General features: G+C 36.7%; 2 protein-coding genes across 2 annotated transcripts; one reads left to right on the top strand and one right to left on the bottom strand.

The window, feature by feature from the left end:
* Positions 1-250: 250 nt before the first annotated feature.
* On the bottom strand, positions 251-11,272 carry LOC122021186 (O-fucosyltransferase 29-like). The gene is made up of 9 exons (XM_042579263.1): positions 10,750-11,272; positions 10,300-10,387; positions 8,751-8,827; positions 8,249-8,337; positions 7,972-8,161; positions 4,646-4,827; positions 3,798-3,900; positions 1,501-1,829; positions 251-935 (listed from the first exon to the last, which is right to left on the bottom strand). The coding sequence occupies exons 1-9, from the start codon at positions 10,996-10,998 to the stop codon at positions 584-586; spliced, it is 1,659 nt and encodes a 552-aa protein (XP_042435197.1). The 5' UTR covers positions 10,999-11,272; the 3' UTR covers positions 251-583.
* Positions 11,273-12,425: 1,153 nt separating this feature from the next.
* LOC122021264 (expansin-B15-like) lies at positions 12,426-13,229 on the top strand. Its single transcript, XM_042579365.1, has 2 exons — positions 12,426-12,697; positions 12,816-13,229. Exons 1-2 carry the CDS (start codon positions 12,441-12,443, stop codon positions 13,180-13,182), a joined length of 624 nt encoding a protein of 207 aa, XP_042435299.1. The 5' UTR covers positions 12,426-12,440; the 3' UTR covers positions 13,183-13,229.
* The last annotated feature ends 5,597 nt before the right edge of the window (positions 13,230-18,826 follow it).

Raw genomic sequence — 18,826 nt, 5'->3', positions numbered from 1 at the left:
ACATAATATATAATTTTTAAAATATTATGGAACATAAAAGTTATAATGTTGTTGAAGTCAATTCCGTTTGTTATGCATTATTCTGTTGTTTTCGAAATACTTTTAAAATTTGTTTTGTTTTAAGCACTGTTAGTTGTAATCAAATACAATTAAAGTAGCAAGAAGAGCATGAAATGTAACAATAAATTGTATTAAAATATATATATAAAAAAAAAACACGAAACCATACATAATAATCTATATACATCGATTAGCAGAAAGCAGACAACAAAAAGCGGTCGAATTTAAACTGAACAAAATTGAATAATTTACAGTCGTCAGAACTTACAAGAAAAGACGCTAACCTACACATCGCTTTGATGCAGTAGACAGCTACTGACGGCGCAACAATTGCCTACCATCATGGGTTGGTTACAATATCATTAACGCTAAAATGACTCATTCATCCACTCGACTAATAGCTTGAGCATGGACAAGTATTTTGCCAGCATTACCCAAAATAAATAGTTTCATACTCTCTAGCACTGGTTCAGCCAGGAGGATGCCATCGACAAGAAACAAGATGGCTACTGGAACTGTCAATTCATGGGATGAGAATATGGGGATACTTGATGTGGTTTAAGATACCCTGATGTTTGGCTCCACTTTTATCCACATCAAACACTGTTGTTTTTCGCAAAGTTTTGTTGATTCCAGGTTTCTCTCGGAACCCAGCTAGTTCGAGCTTATCAGGTTTCTGACAAATACATGAAGTTGGAAACTCATGGAAGTCGCCGCGTCCTGGCCTCATCTCGTCTGGCTCCCCCATGAATCCTCTCTGGGCTAACTTCACCTTCTTGGAGAACAACTCCCACCCCATCTCATTCCGTGCTTTAAATAAAGAGCTTAATTTCTTGGTATTCGGCCGTATGGTTCTCTTGTGTCCTACATACCTCCTGTAAATACGGAGTGCAAGTGCTAATTCAGCATTCGTAGTGCCTCACTCACAGTTAAATTAGAGGATACCACATACGATGGTAAAGAAAAGCTTGAACATAGAAGAGAGGTATTTAAGGTAAAGCATAAGAACGCAACCAATTCGGGAGGAAATAGCAAAACTGAGAATTTTAATTAAAGTCAGAATAAGCAGAACGTTTATTTATATTTTAACAGGGAAAACAATGATAATAGAGAGATAAATAAGATGCCTAAAGCATTGCAGTTTCTATTTGTTACCGGTGAATAAATACTAGACAACTGATATTTCAATTTTGTCTAACAAAGATGAACAGATATCCACAAGGAGCAGAATTGTTTTGGTAAACTTAAATCACAAGGAACAGAAAGGTACCATGCTAAAATATCAACTTGACATAGAAGTGGCATTAGCTACCAAGAATACAAGTGAAAATGAGTTCAACTAACATTGTCAGGTTTATATCAAAAGCAAGTCTTAAGCAAGAAATTAGAGAAGCAAATGACAAGGGAGAACACAATTGTTCAGCATGTAACTAGGCTTACCGGTGACCAGCGAGGATTTTAGCCATATTTCCATTGTTATTTGTGGCAAGCACATCACTTTCATCGCAAACAATATAGTCAATAGCAGCAAGACGAGAAGAAAATGGAAGGAAGGGCTGCAAATCTTCTCCCGCAAGCATTTCCTTTGTATAAAAATGGGGAAATAAGTCTTTAAGAGGTTGCAATGTCTCTTCTCCACCATATATTTCTCCTGAAGCTACATAAAGATAGGTGTCATTTGCAAAGCCAAGAGCCCTTAACATTAAACCTACTTCATGTGGAGTCAGGGGACATTTTCCTCTGCTTGGCTCACCATCCATGGTCAAATCCTGCAGAAGTCTCAGTTTAGACTATGGAATTAGTAAATATAGACAGCCCTATCATTTACGAAGTATATAGATCAACAGAGGCAAATACATTCACAGTTTATTAGGATAAAATATTAAAAAATAACAAGACATGAACATTCTACCTTTTCTCTAAAAAAACAAAGAACATACAGTTGGATAGTTCACAATGTTCAAAGGAAAACTATTAAAGTAGACTGAGATTTCTGTTTCAACTTAAGAATAAATACAATGCCTAAATGATCACACCAGTGTTGCATCTTTGATATCCTCATGGTGAAGCATGATCATATTCTCCTTGTCAGGAGTAATGAGGAAATTTTAGGAACTTTCTTAATTGAGGTAGGGTGGAAACTCTCACAAGTCTCGCTCATGTGACTATGGAATAGACAGAATGAGTTTGCAGCTATAGAACAAGAGCTAGGGCTAGTGTCACCAACTTAGCAAAGGAAAAACTCACAACAAAGGTGAGCTCGCAACAAATGGAGTAACAGTGAGTTCATTGCTCATTCACAAATGAAGGATGAGCTGGCAGCTCACTCTCAGAAGAAGGATGAGCTCACAAATGAACTTGTGACAAAGAATCCACTTGTGTGCTAGTGGTCTTAGACATGGGACCAGCCAATGATCAGAATAAAAAATTCCATTTTTGTTGAATGACATAGAGCAAAATTTAAAATCCATTTGATGAACTCAAACCCAGCACAGGAATTAATGAGATTTTTTTTTCTTAAAGCGGGTAGAATTTGAACCCAAAACTTGTGCTGTTAGGAAATCTAATTCATACATTATATTTTCATTAAAGACAATAGATTATCTTTAAAATTTTCTAAATATATTTTGAAGTGGATAGAAAGAAATAAGATACTAGGGCTGTCTATGACACTGCATTTACATTTCAAAAGTGGACTTAGAAAATGCACATTGTAATAAAGCACTTGGTGCAAAAGTAATTTCAATATTGATAACCTACAACTTAAATTTGCTTCTTAAACCATAATATTTGCAAAAGTGGACTTAAACAACACCTTTGACTTCGAGGAATAGTACAATGATGCAATAATTAATTAAAATAAAGATATTATTAATTGAAATGTACAATAAATTATATAATTGCATCTCATGATTTTTATTTTATCATGAAAATGCAAACATAAATAACTTAGTAAGTAAATTATTATTATATTGCTATTTTAATTGTAAAATATATTATTATATAATTTTTATTTGTACTTAAATAATAGAGATTGTTAATTTATTAGCTAGTAATAGAATTTACTTTATACGTTATAATGTTTAGTACACTCATTTATTTTAAAAAATCAACAATTAATACAATACTTAAAGTTTTATAACATATATTTAAAAAACAATAGTTTTAATGTACTTGTATATGTGTTGTGCTAATTGCCTATTTAATAAATTTTAATGATTAAACAAATCAAATGACTTTATTTAATTATTTAAATATTATTCCAATAATTTATTCTTATGATATTAAATAAAGAATAATTTTTTTAATTCATTGAATAGTTCATTAATAACTTTTGAAACTCCTTTAAAACTTCTCTGAGATAGCAGCTTCTCAAATGCATTCTTCCACCTGCAATGGAAAATTGTTTTGGGAATTCAATGTCTTAAGTAAAAGAATTTTGGATATACACGAGCAAAACTCCAAATTTCAACCCTCAAAACGTAGTTTCCAAAGCATTCTTACACCTAGCTTAAGTGTGTTTCAGGTTGGTTATACTTGTATTGGATTGGTCAACCCAATCCTCAATAGAAGACTCAAAGTCTGAGTTGTACTAAGTTGAAATTTTCTAACATTGACAACGTTATTCTTTTTTTTTTTTGTTGTTTTGTAATAAGTTGTGAAATCCTCCTCAGGGAGTTAAATTCCATTATCGTTGAAAATGAAAAGGAATAAGGAAATAAAAGAGAGATTCTCACAGGTAAGGTTTCCCATCGCTTCCTAATTTCACCTAGTTCATCGCGTTCTTTTTCTCCGCCGCCATAGTAACAGCCAGAAAATGCAAGCATATCAGCTTCAAATCTGCAGTTTTAACCAATATAACGATTTCAAGAAATAAACAACCAAAAAGTGAATTTCAAAAGGTTTCTTTACTAAACATCGTTAAAGGACTTTTTTTTGGTCAAAACCAGAGTTCAAAATGCCAACTAGTTTCTTGTTCTTTTATGAGTACGCCAGGATAACTAATAATCAACATTTTAAGTGAAATGAGAAAATGAAACTTTACATGGAATACAAAAAAAGCTGTAAGCTGAAGCATGAAGTGAAATAAATCTCTAAGTGAATACAATTAAAGATGTTCCTGCATTCTAAAATTAAGTCAAAAGTCATTAACTAATGCATACAGTTCATCTAAAGTGGAGATTCATTTATGATGATTGGTCAATTCATTTCAATTGAGTTCATTGGTTGTGAATTATTTTTATTTAAAATAACATCAAAATATGTCAACATGGAAAACAAAATGTGCAGATAAGTCAGATTTTTTTCATCAGATTTGACACCAAGATAAAACATGAAACAGCAATAAAATAAAAATTTATTTCTCGCAAGAAAGTTGTCAATTATAAAATTATATCAACCCTAAATGAGGAGTGATATTTCAACTTAATTTTTCATATTAACTCCAAAATGTAAATTTTGACAATGAGACAAATATATAACCAACGGGATGTTAGCGTTCTAAAAATACAAAAGAAATTCAAGAAAACAGTCATGGAACCAAAGCCAAATCTGGACACCAAATAGTTTGCTATGCATAAGATACCTCAAATGGACAGCAATATAATGAGAGCTCATTGCTTGCATTTTCTTGACCAGCTTCTGACCAAGTAGTACAATAGGCTTTGTATATCTCAGCGCATGATAGTTTACACGACAGCGTAACTTTTGGAGTTCCTCATCAAGTGTGTTTGTTAGCCTGTAATCAAACTTCGTCAACTGCACAGCCTGCAATTTCTCAACTAATTAAAAATAATGGAAAAGTAAATTAGTCCATCTAATCATAAATACATTGAAAAAAAATGTGGGTAAACTTCCTAGATATTCCACAACTTTTCAAGTCCCCATTATTTCATATAAATACCTGACCTATACATCAATAAAAATGATAAGACAATAAATATTGTTACTATCATAATGTTCTTAAATTTGTGACCAGATTAAACCTTCCAACCATTTCCATAGGTACTAAAATGAATTACTATAGAATGAGAAAAAGTAAACTGAACAAATATGAAGTATAGATTGCATGATGTGCAATAGATATGCATGAAATGGCATTGCACAGAAAGCATGTGCCTAGGCTGTATGGTGAACATCCTTGTGTAACTACCCAGTAATATTACTCACCGCAGGCAAATTAATAAGAGTTGATGAACAAATTTGATAAAATGTGAAAATTATGCCACATCTACATTAACTCACGCTGTGGACTTATGGAGTAAACGATAGGATTCCAAACTGTAGTTAACAAACTAGTGTAATGGAAACTCCTTTCTGGCTCTAGTAATCAGATATAGGTTCAATTATGCGTCATGCGAGTGCATAGTGCTTCATATTTTTTCAGAAAAAAATTGTATACAAAAATATATCATCTCATGTGGCAAAATCATGAGTTTACACCTGCCATATAATATATCAAATTGAGCAATCAAAATATATATAATCTTACATCTATCACATAACAATAAAATCAATTATCCTAAATAATTCATAATTTCATATATAATATTTCACACATGATTATAAGTAATACATATAATGCAGAGTACATAAGATATAACAATGCTGGCTAACCCAATGATGCAATTCAGATAAATGAAGTTACATGCCCTCAGAAATATAATGTGACAACTCGAGTCAGCATTTCTCGATTGTGCACAACTCCATCAGCGCACCCCTTGCATCGGCTATTGAACTATGCCACAAAAATGCTAGACAACATTCACAAATATATTCTCAAAAATATCATATAACTACTACAAATATCTCATGAATATAGGTACAGAATAGTAAATATATAACAATCTGAAAGCCAAAAAATATTGTGTAAAACTCTAAATCCCAATAGTAGTGATGTCCCGTAGCAATAATAGAAACTCTTTGGTATGAATCTCTCTGTCAACTCGTATGCATAGATGCATTGATGTACCATCAGAAATAACCTCCCACAATTTCATAGAGGGAAAAAATTATATAATCAAATAATAAACTAAACAAAGTGATCTAAACCCCTTCTATAAACCCAAAAATAAAGACCAATTCTCCTTAATAATTTTTTTTAAACTTACCTTAATAAATATAACAAACTTTTTAAAAATTCAAACAACAAGAACAACCAAGTTTTATCCCACTAGATGGGGTCAACTATATGGATCCTTCTACGCCATTGGACTCTATCCCCTTCTATATTATCATTTATATTTAAATAAATTTTATCTTATTTTATTATTGTTAACCAAGACTTGTTTGGTCGTCCTTTTTCTTGTTTGATATGGGCATTTGTTATAGTTTCACATCGCCCACTTGGAGCATCTATTGGTGGTCAGATATATGTCCATATCATCTTAAATATGTCACCTGGAGTTTCACTCAATAGGTGCACCCTCAACTTTTTCTCTAATATTTTCATTTCTTATTATGTCGATCCTTGTATGTCCGCACATCCACTTTAACATCCACATCTCTGTAACTCTCATCTTCTGCTCATATGCTTGCATCATAGTTCAATATTCAGCTTCATATAACATTGCGGGTCTAGCCGTCATTTTGTAAAACTTTCCTCCAGTAAAAAATTCAAACAATTTTTAAAAATTTAAGACCCGTGAATTTTAAAAACAAGTCCTAAATTGTATCCCCAATTTTAAATTGCATCATTGATGGTCTACGAATAAAGTTGGGTGGATCACCAGATCGACCAAAAGTGCTACTTTAGCATAAAGTTGGAACTTTGTAATCTCCCCTTAAAGATAGCATGCCTAGTAATCAAGGACCTACAATATCTCTCATTTGATCTCTAGTTAGATAGTGCCTAATCATCATAAATCCACATGTCAAGGACATGCAATGATGCAATTGAATTGGCAATTGTTACTACTCAGTCTTGAATTGCAAGGGGATAGATCCTTGTTACTGAAGGTGTTATATGCCAAAATAACTAAACTCTTAACACTAAATGAATTTTTAATTCAAAGCTTCTATAATTTTTTATAAGGATTCTCACTACACAAAATCTCCATTTGATAAATTAAATCATGCTTAGTAAATTTTATGCTTTGCAGATAGTAATAATGCCTAAAGAACAAAAGTTTAATTGACTCCAAAAAGATTAAGATCCAAATATAGTAACTCAATGCATCATTTGAGCTTCTCCATTTCTCCAATATAATGTCATGGCCATCTCAAGCTTCTAAAATTGAGCCACAATTCATTAGCAATAAAACAGATTATAGGTCCTAATCATTACTCTCTGATTGAAAAGGCACATAGAATTCAATCCTAAGTAATAAAACTCTGAAGCACAGAAACTGCACTTGATATTCATCTACAAACCCACAATGAAGGCTTCTTCAAAACTGTCACACAGGCAACGGTACTTAACCATCATATTCTGGTTGTAATAATCTCACACTAGCATGTACTAAGATAACAAGAGATGCTGACTTATGCTACGCAGTACACAATGCAGAGCTACATGTTTCAGTAGCAAGGATTGATATGACAAGTAATTGCACTAAAGATACCAATTTGATTGTATTCAATCCAAGAAGAGTAATTACCTCTTCTATACATAAATATATGCTGCATTAAGCACACATGGCAGGAATATTACATAAATATATGATCTAAGAGCTAAATGACAGTTAAGATCCGCGAACTTGACAGCAAATAGTTAGGACTCAACTTGCTATTGTAGTATACTAAGCACACAAGGGTCACATAATGAGCATGTGGCAATACTAATTACTGAACATGGATGACTTCCACATGTTAGGCACATATAGTCAATGAATGAATAAACCAGAAGCTTATAGAACATAGTGAATATAAAGAATTTTAGCAGGTAAACCGAAATAAAAATGCTATACTTACACGTCTCCGCAAGAGTATCGGCAACACCTGATCGAGATAATATTCAGCAGAAGATTTTCTCGGAGGGCGCATAGTGTATGGAGGTTTTTCCATTGACCTCATTACTTTGTCTGATATTCTTTTTATAATAGTGACATCTTTTGAAAGGGAGGAAATGAACCAGTCAACATCAAAAATATCAACAAAATCACTGCAAATAATGAAAATGATCTCATTAAAGGCAATGATGTATGTATTTAGAAATACAACTCATAATTCAGCCATTTTGCCAACCCACCTCTCATCTTTCCAAAAAGAATGATGATCAAGTTCAGGAACAACCAATGTGGCATTCAAAATCCAGGCTACAACAACAGCATCTGTTATCTATTCATTTGGCAAGTGACATGAAAACAAATGTTAACCATTCTTTCCATAGAAGAATGTAAATGTACATTCAAATGCAATCATTCTCAGAAGTTCAATTTACTATCAACCTCTACTAAGCATAAAAAACATGGTGGGTGAGGGATAATAAAATATTTCACTCTGTTGAACCAATAGAATCAAGCTTTTTTATGGGAGATTGCAGCATTGGTGATGGAACAAGCATGAAGTGTCAATTCTGAAGATGTTCATCACTTTTCTTTTCAAATAGAAAGAAATGAAACCAGATGGAAGGTCACATGCAAGCCTAACATATTAAAGTTTTACTTCTAAATAATGCCTGACAAGCCAAGACAAACCACGTCATGGTGACAACAAATGGAAAGAATGCAGGTAAAGAAAAAGAGGGTTACCCCTGTTCTCTGTTGATTTAGTCCTCCGCTAGTTGCAATTAGTAGGTAGCCATTGGATTTGCTCTCTTGAATTGCAGCTAAATTACACAGAAAGACTAAATAAAGATACAGTTGCTATTCAATGTCTGAAAAGGAATACAATGGTAAACAGATGCATAAGCATAGCCACAGCCAAATGCACAGATTTACTGAAACACCACATACAAAATATCTGATAGAATAAAGGCTTTAGATTACCATTTATGTATAAAAAAATACAAAATCATGTAGACTAAGATGGTCATCCTTGTATTCTGAAGAAAAGCATTGTCTTACCCTTGTAAATTTCAGAATTGAAATTTTTTAGGAAGAGAAATCTCATTGCAATTAAATGTCAAAATTTATCCATTCCATTCAAGAAACCTCTGACAAACAAGGAATCATAAATAATTTTAACAAGATCACAGTCCATTAGAGCTAGCAAACTTTTTTTTTTTTTTGTCTTGACCATGAGGTGTCCCTAAACCACATTTTATGTGAAACTATTCCCGTTCAAAGTAGGAGCAAAAAGCAACAAGGTTAAAACTTCATGTAACATAATATTTTCCTTAAATTATATATGGAAAAAAGCAACAAGGTTAAAACTTCATGTAACATAATATTTTCCTTAAATTATATATGGTATTACAACTACTTTTACAGTTTCCAAAGTAGTATGCCTCTCACAAGGAGACCGATAGCCTCCCCCTCATCCAACAGCACCCTAGGATGCATCCGCTCATAGCTTTGTCTCTACCCAGCTCTTGTTAAGGCTTCCTTTGAAATCCACCATCCATCTCTTCTTTGCATCCTTATTCTCCTTAATCTCAATCTTGAAATAACAATCCTAGTCTCCATTTTGCCTTTGCCCAATGTCACAAAGTGGACCCTTCTAGCAACACCTTCAGAGTAAGACATCACCATTTGTGCCAGCTATCTAGACGCATCAACAAGAAGAGTGCCAACATGCATCAGTTACCATGGACACTAAGTTGACAAATTACTTGTCTCTAGACATACCTACCATGCTCATATCGCCTAAAAATAAATTGTTGTCACCCTCTAGGCCGCATCCAAATTTGCTACTGGTGATATCTTTTGAGCAGTTTACTAGAAGCAACAAGATGGTGGTTACCACTTTGAGATTCCACGATCATGCACTTGAACACTATCCAAGACGTACCCTCACCTTTGATGCTCGATTAGCTCTCTCTGCTTTGTGGCAATACATCCTGGGTGGTAAACTTGGCAATACACATGTATTTTGAACTTATAAGAATGTGAGAGTTTCTGCAATAGTTTGAGGAGTGTGTTTGGGGTATTTGTAATTCATTGATAAGTTACTCATAAGCTTAAGCTTCAAATCAGCTAAAGTTACTTAATAACAAAAGCAATACAGGACTTATACTAAATACATCTTGTAAAGTTTAATATTTTATAAGTAAGCTCAGCTAAGGAAATGAGAGAAAATCTCCAAGTACAAAGAGGAAAATTTGACATATAACTGATAGTAACGGTGTGAAGAACTTACCTCTAAGATGGGGGCTTCCTTTGCTACAACCATAATAGAGATTACTGAGTTCTGATTTCCATATATTTCTTGGCTCCCTGTATCCGACCTGCAAATGGAAAAAGTCTCATGGTACCAACAGAAATCCCATGTCAATCAAACACAGTGAGTTTTTTTATTATTATTATTCTGGTGTTATTCGTCTTGTTGGATGAATAATTAGCTGCTTTGAGAAAAATACACCACTCCGTTTCCTTTCTGTAATAGACGAAATTTTGTTTTAAAGCGGTAAAGAATGAAGATTAATAATTCTGCGTTCTGCAAGGAAAGGTTAAACGAGTAACTATTCATACTACATGACAAATGGAAAGCAAAAGCACCGTAGAGTAAAAAGAAAACAGGCAAAAAGAGCATTAGGAACGCATAGCCAAAACCGAAGGAAACTTTTTTAAAATCATTTTATTACTTTACCCTTTTGGTTCGCCACCGTGCCCGGATCCGTGACCACTCGAGGTCGGCGGCAATCTGACCGGTGAACAGAGAAACAAGGCCGAGGCTAAAAAGCATCGCGCCACATAAAACCGAGCGCGAGACCGCCCTCTTTTTCCGGTAAAACCTGGCGGTCCGGAGCCACCTTTTGGGGTCGAGCAAGGGCATGCAGAGCGGCGATACCCTCTTGACACCCTGGAGATTTAACTGCTTCACCATTCTCTCAACCATCAAGCTCAGACGCACCTAATGATACTCCCATCAAACCCTAGCTTTCGCACCTCTAACGGAACAGAATCTTCCGGCATTTACGGTGCGACGCGACGATGGATCCAGAGAGGATCGCGGGAGACAAGATCGAGCAAAAGATGGGTGCTCGGAGACCATTCGCCACTGATACCGTGGAATGATCACGGAGCTGCTTGAGCTCGGAGGCGGAAGTCGAGGTGGCGTCACAGAGAGGGGCGACGAGGGAAGGAGAAGGGAGATCGGAGTTAAATCAAAACTCATTAACCAAATAATTATATTTCAGAATTTAGATTTACACAAAGTTTCATATTAACCCTCATAGTTTCAATTTTTATAACAAATGTTGATGTCTAGTTACTTTCGGACAAATTACCCTTGTACTTTTATAATTACGAGATTCTCCCTGATGTTTTAGTTCATAAACACGGTCACTACGTGAACAGCCATTTACGAAGAAATACACTTGAACAATTTTTTTAAAAAAATACAATATCATTTTTTACCCTCCTATATATATATATATTTACTTTGGACGTCCAGATAAAAAGAATATAATTCGGGTGGTTACATGAGAAACAACTAGTTAGTGGGGTTGGATTCCGCAAGAGGAAAACGTAGGGCCCGCATAGGATTTTGAATGCGGGGGCTGTTATGATTTGAAGAGGATGGTTTTAATGCGACTGCTTAATTCGCCATTCCGCATCATTTATTTGGTTGAGACTTGTAACGATTTCTTCTGTTTTTATTCTCTCTCTCAAAAGTAGGTAATAATTTTTTTTATGGATTACCATAAAAATTATATGTTATTAAAATATTTCAGAATTAAAAAAAAACTACTCGTTTAATTGAAATACAAGTAGATTACGGACGTTGCTCTCGGATGCGATACCATCCGTCCGATGGAGACGCGACCGCCAAGGAGACAGTGGCCGCCATCAACGCCAATGTAACCATGTTGATGGAGAAACCTTCACTTTCAGCTAACCGCGATTCATGGCAGTTAATGCAACCGACGACTTCAGTCCCAGGTCGTTGCTTCCCTTGTCGTTTGTCCCCAACAACCTAACTCACGTAACGCATGCACGCATCGAGTCGAGGAAACCCGACAAAGAAGCAGCGACTCGTTTAGACAGTTGTGAATTAGGTGAATTAGTATCAGCTTCTATTTAAGGAGTGCTAGCTAAATCGATCCACGTCCAACAATGGCACCAACCACTCGCTCCCTCCTTATTTTGCTTGCCTTGTCCTCCTTCGTCGACCACTCCACTTGCTTGAACCCTGAACGGCTCAACTTCTCCTCTTCCGCCCTCGAGGAGGGCTGGTCGACGGCGGGAGCCACCTGGTACGGCAGCGCCAACGGCGCCGGAAGCGACGGCGGCGCATGCGGCTACGGAGGTGCAGTAGACACCGCCCCATTTTCTTCCATGATAGCGGCGGGGAGCCCCTCCATCTTCAGGTCCGGGGAGGGGTGCGGCGCTTGCTACCGGATCCGGTGCGCGGACCACGCCGCGTGCTCCGAGGACCCGGTGACGGTCGTGCTCACCGACGAGTGCCCCGGCGGGCCGTGCCTTGCGGAGCTCGTCCATTTCGACCTCAGCGGCACGGCGTTCGGGGCCATGGCGAAGCCCGGGCAGTCCGACCAGCTTCGCGATGCCGGAGTCCTCCAAATCCAATACAATCGGTAAGTTACGTTCTTCCATTATTGCCCTCACATGCATGCTATCCATATAACTGTCTAAAACTTCATATAAATCATGTGTTTCTATTAAATTGACTGGTTGGCGACCTTTTTTCTAAAGCGTGGAGTGCAACTACGGTGGGGTGGACATTGCGTTCCGTGTGGACGTAGGGTCGAACCCTTACTACATAGCGGTGTTGATCGAGTACGAAGGAGGGGACGGGGACTTGGCGGCGGTAGAGATCGAGGAGGAATCGTCGACGTCGCCGTCGTCACCGTCGTCGTATGGGGAGTCGTCGTCGTGGATACCGATGCAACAGTCGTGGGGGGCGGTGTGGAGGCTGAACTCAGGGTCGAGATTGCAGCCGCCATTCTCGTTCAGGCTGACGTCGGGGTTGGAGCGGAAGATCCTGGTGGCCAGCAATGTGATTCCGGTTGGGTGGCAACCGGGCGCCACCTACAGATCCGTGGTCAACTACAGCGACTAGATTTAATGTAGTTGTTAGTACGTAGAGAATGTATGGTAAATAAAGTCATCGCAGGTAGAGGAGATTATAAAGATAATTAGATGTGATCTCCCTCCGGCTCCGCGTAGCAGCAGTGTGTTCTATGTATTTTTAAATCTTAGTTATCCTTAATTGACTAATCTTGAGTCACAGGTTCAGTCCTACTAAAATTTTCTAATGACACCAAGGTAAATAAGAAAATGCTCACGGCAGACGGTCGAAAAGTTTAACATCCTTTTGGTTGCATGCTTTATTCGGAAAAAAAAAATCCTTCAAATTTACCATAGCTAGGATTATATTGAATCGTTGATACTTGGATGATAACCTGAATGTCCTGTCACTGCACCATAATTTGGGGGCTCCAGCAGTGTGTCCTATATTAGTTGGAAGTTTAATTTTCAATAATGTGGTACGGAGAGTATTTAAAGTCTCCACGTGTGAGATGGAGGTTGTATCAATCAGATCATTCCTACTAGCCTGACCCAAACAAGAGGAGCCACCATTCGGATGTTATTCCACCATTCGGCTTGGTTGCTTTAAAACGAGAGGCTTCACCATTTCTCTTGGATCCATCGATCCGACCACCTCGCTCAATCGTCTCAACTCCATTGACTCCATCATCAACTTAATCATCTTGGATCCATTAATCCAATCACTCTGCTCAGTTGTCTCAGTTTTAACGACTCAACGTCATCAATTCAATCATCTCAGATCCACCAATTTGACCAGTAGTAGATCCAGGAATTTAAGAATGGAGGGGCGATTTTTACACGGAACAAGGGGTGGTATCCTCTATCTCCACCAATGGAACCCTATAATATTGGGGGTTCCACTGCCGATAAGGGGGGGTGACCGCCGACGCCCCCCCCCCCTCCCCACTGGATCCGCCCTTGAATATGACCACCTTGCGTAGTTGTCTTAACTCTATGACTCAGCGCCATCCGCCCAGTCATCTCGGATCCACCGATCTGTCTGTCCCGCTCAGTCATCTTAGCTCCAACGACTCGATGTTATCTACTCAATCATGTTGACCCATATCGATCCAAAACTCATCTCTGCCCCATTGATTAAGTGCTCCTTTCAACCCCATTGATCTAAAGCTCCTCTTAGCCCCGTTAATTTGGCACTTCTTCACTTAATAGGTCACGTCTTTCCGCCCAATTATCTTAATATCTTGTGGGTTAGCGTAGTGTGGTACAACACGTGGGTTAATAACGTAGCATGTGAAATAAACACATGGATAATGGCATGGTCGACATGGCATGACCCCACAAGATATGTTATAGTTCAGAACATTGGCATGACACATAGATACGTCATTGTGACACTTTCTTTAGGATATGATATCCAATTAATGAAAAAAACAAGTATTATTCCTTATTCATAAGTGTTATAAAAGGAGCTCACTTGGCCTTCCCTATGCTTTGGCCACTTGCATTGTGATTTATCTTCTTTGTGTTGACCTAGGAATGGATTAGCGGAAGCGCTAGGGGAGTAAATCATCTTTTGCTATATAAAAGGAGCTCATTTGTTGCGGGTAAATATACACTTTACGGATTGCATACACTTACAAACTACGCATTTCCCTATTCATCCTCCCCATCTTCTCCGTCAGAGACTAACTTGAATGTCCGGGTGATTGAACCGGAGCACCTCTTGGTCTCTATTCTAACTCTCTTTTTTTTCAAGGTTGGCAGTCCGGTTCACTCCTTTCTCTTCCTTGTTCAACGACTCCATTAATGTCGAAGATAGGTGACTGATGACTAATTGATCAACGATTATAAAAAAAAAAACAACGTTAGAGATAGAATTTTCCATCGCTATTCTGTCGTAAGACGAGATTAGTGACTAACTAGCGACGGATTAATAGAGTCGTTACAATTTTTGTCGTTGATTGTATTTAGAGACGAAATGTAAATTTCTGTCGCTAATTAAAAACAGATCATAAATTATGTCTCTAACATAAATTTTGTCTCTAAATTTAGAGACGAAAGTTTGTAACCGTCATTATTTATGTTAGTGGTGTTAGTTCGGTTATAGCGATGGAAAATTAATAACCCGTCGCTAACTAGAGATGATTTTTTTAAAAATATTTGATCGCAATGCATTTTGTTTGTACGTTTAGGATAGCAACGGAAACTAAAATACCGTCGTAAAATATTGTGTCTCCAGGCAATTTTTGGGACAGGGCAGCAACGAAATATTAATATTCCGTCGCTAAATTGAGGACATTTCAGTAGTAAGAATCTATTTCTGCATTTATCCCGGTTTACATTTCATATCAATATAATCCATTAGATACGATGGTTTTCAAATAATACAAACACATTCACAATTAAACAAACATAACACAAACACATTCACAATTAAACAAACACAACACAAAATAACATCTAAATGTAAATATCCAACCATAAGCATACTACTACCTCTCTAGTAATAATAATCCAAGCACAAGACTACAACTAAATATTCAATCAAAAAGCCAAAGTAAATATCCAAACATCTCTAACAACAAATAAATGTATAGTACTACAACATACGAATATCTAAAAACAAATACAATACCTCCTAGTAAAGAAAATTCAATCCAAACCTAATTGGTAGTAATCAATCCTGTAGAAATTTTAATATGATAAATTATTAAAAAAACAAAGAATAAATTAATACATAATTATGAATAACATATTGTTGGATTGTGAAACGTTGATAGAGGGGGGGTGAATATCGATTCGAAAAACAACGAGTATAAACGCAGCGGAATAAGAAAATTGAACACAGTGGATTTACTTCGTTCGGAGCCTGTGACGACTCCTACTCGAAGGCCCGTACTCCGTGAGTACTTTCGTTGGGCAATTCACTAGCAATTCGAAATATAGATTACAAGTTAAGTACAATATTGCTAATAAGGAAAAATTACCGACAATAAAAAGACTTAGAACAGAAAGGAAAAGCTTGTCAGAGATCGCAGCGCGAGAGGAGCACAAGGAAGCAGATTCTTCGTTCTGAGAGTTGTGTCCTTGAAGCTTGCTTACCCCCTCCTTTTATAGCCCTTTGGAGGGGTCTCCAGAGCTTATCAGATCCCAAAAATTCGGATCAGATGAGGAGAGTTCGAATCTGGCTGATCCGAGTCGTCTCCAACTACTTGTTTGACATAGTCATCTTCCGAAGGTCATAACTTTTGACTCCGAACTCGGAATCAAGCTCTGTCAGTTGCTACGCGTGCAGAATTTGAAGCTCTACATTTGTATCTACAAAATAGAGTTAGAAAAAATATATGTATAGACATTTTATATAGATTTATAAGTTAGGTCCTGTCTTCCCGAGACCAGAACCTAGTCAGGGTCTCAATTTAGGGATCCAAAATGGACCTAAACTGGACCGATACCTACTGTCCCTTAACTGGGATGCGTCCTCACAGTCACTCTCCTCCAGTGACTTACCTTTACTTACCTGTCAGACGTTCGGTCAGCCCTTCGACCCGTCTGGACTTTGTGTCAGCTATCCGGTCTGCCCGTCGACCCGCTTGGACTTCGTGCCAGCTATCTGGTCAGCCTGTCGACCTAGCTGGACTTCTCGCCAAGCGTCTGGTCAGCCCGTCGACCCGCTTGGACTTCGTGCCAAACATCCGGTCAGCCCGTCGACCTGTCTGGACTTAGCATGCATACTCGATCAAAGCATTAGATAACGACAAACCTAACTTAACCTATTTGTCATTCATCAAAACTTGGGTTAAATCGTTAGTGCTAACCGTACAAACACATATTACATTTAATATTATAAAAGTATTTTACATACTTGAATACTAGTTTTGATATCTGATGGTGTTGTATAAAATAGATATTAAAGTTTCTGAAAATATATAATGCACCGTTAGAGATAGTTTCATTATATTAGTGAATAAAAAATAACAAAGTTAAACCTCAAGACACCTATGACAATCTACTTATCAAGGGGGTTATTAGGGTCCTGAGATATTTAGGGTCATGAGTCTCCTAAGAGGCAAAACGATACGGTGTTGCACTCATCTGAGCCAAGAATGCTTGCATATCCCACCCAATTTGCGCAAGATCCATTCGGGCTTGCTGCTCCGCTTGAAAATCTCTCTTCAGGCTCAAGAGTCAGGTCTTCAAATCTATGTTTTCTTACTCTAAGGCATCTACTCTAGAAGATGATCCGGATGTGCTAGATGATGTGTTGGGACGACCCCTGGCCCTATGAGTCATCTCATGATTATATACGACTATTGCCTGGGACCCAAGATCGTAGAGGGTGGAGGTCTTTTTTCTTCCACCGATCATATCATAATAAATTTTATTTATCTAGTCAATGAATAAAGTATACTCCTCACCTCCCTCTAAACTAGGTTGAGATGCCTGTGCAACCCTAGCAGCAATTTGTTCCTATTTACATTTAAAAAATATTGAAGTCAGATATTTATTAAAATGATAGGTCATCATTGTTAATAGTTCAATATATTCAAGTGTGTATTCTTACGTCTAATGCCGACGATCGACGATCTATGAAGTTGTCATCTTTTGACTTATGTATCTTAGTAAATATCTCTAATAAGTAGAAGGTCATTATAGCTCTTATTCCTGAATATTAAAGAATGTAAATATTTTCAAATATTATAATTCATTTATAATCCAAGTATAAAATTCTTATAGAATTTATTAATTATAAACTAACCAAGTCTAAGGCATGCTCAACAATCGATTGGGATCCAATGGTATGATTTGTCGCTCCAGTACTAGGGTCAGCCATCTCACTCTTTCTATTGGCTCGAGCTGTCATTGCATTTTTCTACCATTTGTCTATAGCCTAGATAGCTCGGCATGCATCCCAAATGTTCTCAGGTACATACGATGGTTTTATTCAATTTTGTCTTGCTTTGTATAACATGTCTTTGTAGAGTTTGACACAAGATGCGTTCCAGGTGGCATAAAATTCCACCTCGTGCCCTATCTTCCAAGTATATATTTTATGCAATAATTTATTCACAAATTATTATAAAAACATTAAAAAAATCATGATAATTAAAATTGCTTACAAAAACTCATCGTAATAAATTTACTTCATTTCTCGGTCTACCCGCTTCCATGTAGTACTAGCAGAGTTAAATTGCTCTTTAAATTTTGTTGTGATGTATAGCTACTCTATGACCATTTGGGGTAAAATTGCATTTAACAAATAAAAATATTAAAAAATATATATGCATTGAATAATACTAATAACACCAATACTTACTAACCCCTAATAATTCGCAGAACAATCTGGTCACTAGCGTCAGATATGTTCATATCTGCACAATTACATTATAACACATACACTTGCACACTAGTTTTATTCATAAAAATAATAATGACTAATATAGTAAGACTAGTGATATAACCAAGAATATTTAGATCTAAAATAGAATCTTACCTTAATATTAATAAATAACTAGTTAGATATAAGAATTTTAATCATTAACATTGATATTTTGTAGGTTCTCCTCACTAGACTCTGTTAGTTCAATAAGCTCCTCATTACTGGACATCTTTCCATCATTTATCTCCTCGTAAGATACATTAACATCTGCATGTAATTGAAATGTTGATTGCATCTGAGAATCTACTGAATG

This window comes from Zingiber officinale, chromosome 9A (genome assembly GCF_018446385.1).
Source record: "Zingiber officinale cultivar Zhangliang chromosome 9A, Zo_v1.1, whole genome shotgun sequence".
Taxonomy (NCBI): Eukaryota; Viridiplantae; Streptophyta; class Magnoliopsida; order Zingiberales; family Zingiberaceae; genus Zingiber; species Zingiber officinale.
This window is presented reverse-complemented; position numbering and strand designations above follow the sequence as displayed.